Source organism: Penaeus monodon, chromosome 36, assembly GCF_015228065.2.
Source record: "Penaeus monodon isolate SGIC_2016 chromosome 36, NSTDA_Pmon_1, whole genome shotgun sequence".
In the NCBI taxonomy this organism is placed as follows: domain Eukaryota; kingdom Metazoa; phylum Arthropoda; class Malacostraca; order Decapoda; family Penaeidae; genus Penaeus; species Penaeus monodon.
In genome coordinates, this window is record NC_051421.1 from 16160596 (window position 1) to 16164694 (window position 4099).

Genomic DNA, 4099 nt, shown 5'->3' on the forward strand with positions numbered 1-4099 from the left:
TCTGTTTAAAATGCTTTTATTAATTGCCAAGACAAATTATGCCATATTTAACATGGTTTCCCTATATCGAAATATAAAAAATATATTCAAATTGACATTTAGAACTCTATAAAAATCTTTATAATCGCTTCTGCGTTACATAAAGCATGCTGTCTATGTATATAGTAACAAGATATATCTATTCCACCACCTACATGTTTCATGCTTGTGAATTTGAGAACATGGAAGACATACATACACAACCTATCTTACCATTCTGTTTTGAGTCAGTACATGAATATAAATTTCTCACCTACTTATAACAGGACAACTTCATATATGTATACGTAAACTCTTTTGAGAGAGAACTTTTCAATAGCCACAAGATGCCTCAAGTATACAACCATCCCTTATCACTATCAGTCAGTGCAGATCTAAAACAATCAGAGCTAAACCAGCCTAACCATCAGCAAAAGAATGAAAAAAACTGCAACAAAGGTAGACTGGACGGATATTGAAGACAAGGGCGTTGAGTTGTATGTTCTACCTTTCAGTTTTTCTTTCTTTTATTTCCTTCTTCTTCTTCTTCTTTTTTCTGAGGCATGTGCTATCAAGATGCCACCTAAAATTTAAGGCTTGATGGAAAGAAGTTCTTGGTCTCTCTGCCACAGTCTTTTGCACAGGAAGTTCAAAATGGGTGCAGTGTGTGTTATCTCATCAGATTGGTCTTCCGAGGCTCCTCCCAGCTTGATAACAGGGACTCCATGTGTAGCTTCAAAAGAATCAAGTTCTCCCTCACTTACCTCCCGGTTCGCATACTGGTCGCACCTGCAAGAAAAAGTGGGAAGTAAACGTGAAGTTTCTAAAGCAGTTGATATGATTTGTTAAAAATTTGGTTATTTTTTAAGAACAGAAAAACAAAGAAAAAAATAATAAATATCACCTTCTTTTAGCAAATAGTAATAAAAGATTAGGATGAGTTCACAACAATAAAAATAAACTATACTGAATAACTCTTCTCTCTTTTTTTTCTGTTTCTCTATTATATTTATAAAAAAAAATAATAATGAAAAAATAAATAAATAAATAAAATAAATAAATAAAATAAAATAAAAACTATACATCCACAACATTTAGTGAGGGAGGATCCTATACAAATAATATTTTTTAGAGAAAATTACAGAGAGTTATGAACAATACATGTGACTGGATGCTGAATGCACAGGATGTATATGTGCTTGGATGTTCCTCTATCAGATATTATGAGGAGTGGGTCCAAAATCAACTTACCTTGTGGCGATTACAATTAATGCTGCACGATCAGTTGGTGTTGTTGCAGTTGTCAGTAAACGAGGGAGTTCGAGCCACCCCTCACGATCTGTCACTGAGAAGCATAGTAGCACAGCATCCACTCCCTCGCGACAAGCCTGCGTGGTATAAGTATTACAGTGACCAATATGACAACAATTATGAACAAAGAAACAATAAATCAACAATAATGAAAAAGAAACAGCTATTGTTTGTGCTTAAAAATTTTTATTACTACCACATTCTGCTATAATTATATGAATATGTGAGAAGAATAACAACAAGATAATAAAGAAATAATAGTCTGAAAATTGTAATGAGGGAAAAGATTAATTTGTTCTCTTTCCCTTACCTAAAAGAGTAAAAAGATTTATGTAAGAAAGAGGGAAAAAGAAAGAAATAAAGAAAGAAAACATCGAGTAGGAGAGAGAGAGAGAGAGAGAGATAAAGAGAGAGAGGGAGGGAGGGAGGGAGGGAGGGAGGGAGGGAGGGAGGGAGAAGGAGAAGGAGAAGGAGAAGGAGAAGGAGAAGGAGAAGGAGAAGGAGAGGGAGAGAGAGAGAGGAGAAAAATAACTTACTGGTAAAACATGATTGTATCTTTTCACACTTGATTCTCCTGCATCCCATATTTCCAGACGGAATAAAATCAAACGGTTCCCAATTTTCATTGGCCAATATACATTGCTGCACTGGATGCCTACAGTCTCAATGTGGTGTGTTGGTAGCTATGAATGAAACATTCTGTAGTTTATTGATGTATATCAGAAAAAAAAAAAAATTATATATATATCATTAACTTTGTATCATGTTTTCGACATGTACCAAGACTGACTTTAGAATACATCTTTCTAGACACAGTAACTACAGAAAGTACACTAGGTTGATCTGAATCAACGAGTAGTATAATAAAATACTTTTTCTGATGATGTCCGCTTCTTGTCTCCAAATAACAGGTAATTTACAAATGCACTTACCTCCTGACCTGAAAGTCTGTTCATTGTCCAAGTTTTGCCCGAAGAAGCTTTCCCAAACATGAATAGCTTGTAGGTCACATTTGGAGCAGCTGGTGGCAGATTGGGTTTCTCGAGCAAACCTAAAGTAAAAGATGGATGAACGAATGCATTCAAAACAATATTCAGTGGAATTATAACCAAATTTATAAAGCACATGTAAACTTTGAAGAGATGGAAAAATGTACTTTTAGTATTTCAAAAGTGAACATTCAGAGTTGTGAGTGTTTACATGCATGATAAGTGTAAGGAGAAACTGAAAAAGAAAAAGATATAAAAAAAGGGAAAGAAATCAGAATAAAAAGACAGAGAGACAAAAAAGGAAGCAATATAGAGAAAAATTAAGCTTCACCAAAATCCCTACTCATTTTTTAAATACAAGTACACACATCAACTTTTTTTTATAATCTGAATATATAAAAATATGTGTAATAAAAAGAAGTTGAAAAAATTATCAACAACAATAACACGTAGATCTGTGTTAGTGTATACTGGCTGTTATTACTTGTAAAAGAAAATCTACACAGAAGTTCCTTATAACAGCTTACCAAATAATTTTCTTTTCTTTGTTCCTGGAATCAAAAGTTTCTGTTGATAGTTCTTGTTCTCTCCTATAGCCCATTCAGGTGCCATGTTGATTTTAGCATCTACTGGAAATAAAGAACAGTGATCTGTATTAATCCCGTTTACATTAACGTTTTCAAGCCATTTAGATTTTATACTGAGATCTAGAAAATTTGAAATAATTGCTAATAAATAGGAAAAAAGAAAAGATAAAAAATATAAGTAAAACTAGTGTTTCCTCAGCATTAAAAAGATGAAACATAATACCAGTCACAGTGACAAGGACAAACATTTTTATTTTTCGGTGACATACAAAAAATTGTTCTCAGTCCCTCATTTCCTACTAATATTGACATCAATATAAAAGAACCATTGAAAAATGATTCTAAGATAAAAGATAAGTGTTTGAAAACAGTATATGATATTGATGCTTGTGTTTACAATATGAATTGCTTTCATTAGGTGTTTTTACTGTAAAGTGTCTATCCTTAAATCCATGGAATTTGCATTATCTAACAGTAATATAAAAAGAAAACAAGACAGGCAATTAATCTTGAAATGTAAACACATAATTTGACAAGAGTATCAAATGAAGAATTTATCAACAACAGATTACTTTATCCAAATCTTTATACAATTCTATTCACTGTTACTATGGAACAGCATATGATATATATCATGTGGGTATTTTTCATACATAATACCTAATCACAGTAACTACTTCTAATTGCTATTCTATCCATATTAGGATGAGGCAATCTATAATACACATAAACAGAACCCATCTGGATAACACGTAACATATCTGCATTTACTGTGAAACATATCTACAACACAAATGAATGAGGAAAACGTTATTTTTCTCCCCAAACATCTCTTATATAGATAACACATTCGTCATAAAATAATAATTTATGTATCACAACTACCTAGTTCATGTTTAGACCCTATCCATACATCCTTCAATTCCCTAACATCGCAAGAAAAATATGAAAGTGAAGTAGTCTCGATGCACCTCTGAAATGTAATAGATTCTAAAAATCCTACTTTGTAACGTATATCCAAGAATAATATTACTTCTCTCTCTTCTTTCCGGTCTCAATTCTTCACTGTTATCTCTCCATACATAATGACAATATAGCTAAAAATATAAGCTGATAACGCAAGCAGCGAGTTTCACATAGACGTTTTGTAGCAGCTGAGTCGTCTGCTGTTTTGTTTACCCAAATTGTTGACAG

The 4099-nt window shown here is 32.8% G+C and overlaps 1 protein-coding gene across 3 annotated transcripts; it reads right to left on the bottom strand.

Annotated features, from left to right (window-relative positions):
• LOC119595797 (ciliogenesis and planar polarity effector 2-like) lies at positions 1 to 4099 on the bottom strand. 3 transcript variants are annotated; one of them, XM_037944965.1, is made up of 6 exons: positions 3939 to 4099; positions 2846 to 2944; positions 2262 to 2380; positions 1866 to 2012; positions 1270 to 1406; positions 1 to 807 (listed from the first exon to the last, which is right to left on the bottom strand). In XM_037944965.1, the coding sequence occupies exons 2-6, from the start codon at positions 2928 to 2930 to the stop codon at positions 609 to 611; spliced, it is 687 nt and encodes a 228-aa protein (XP_037800893.1). In that variant the 5' UTR covers positions 2931 to 2944; positions 3939 to 4099; the 3' UTR covers positions 1 to 608. The 3 variants fall into 3 exon arrangements, with proteins under 3 accessions (XP_037800893.1, XP_037800892.1, XP_037800894.1); XM_037944964.1 differs by having other exon boundaries at positions 2846 to 2947; XM_037944966.1 differs by having other exon boundaries at positions 2846 to 2947; positions 3909 to 4099.

What these genes read in the sequence shown, in the direction of transcription:
- LOC119595797 (XM_037944965.1), bottom strand. Translation starts at nt 2,930, where the DNA reads ATGGCACCTGAATGGGCTATAGGAGAGAACAAGAACTATCAACAGAAA. An exon ending in GATACAATCATGTTTTACCA is followed by an intron (nt 1,407 to 1,865) that starts GTAAGTTATTTT and finishes TATACCACGCAG; the next exon opens with GCTTGTCGCGAGGGAGTGGA. An exon ending in TTAATTGTAATCGCCACAAG is followed by an intron (nt 808 to 1,269) that starts GTAAGTTGATTT and finishes TTTTTCTTGCAG; the next exon opens with GTGCGACCAGTATGCGAACC.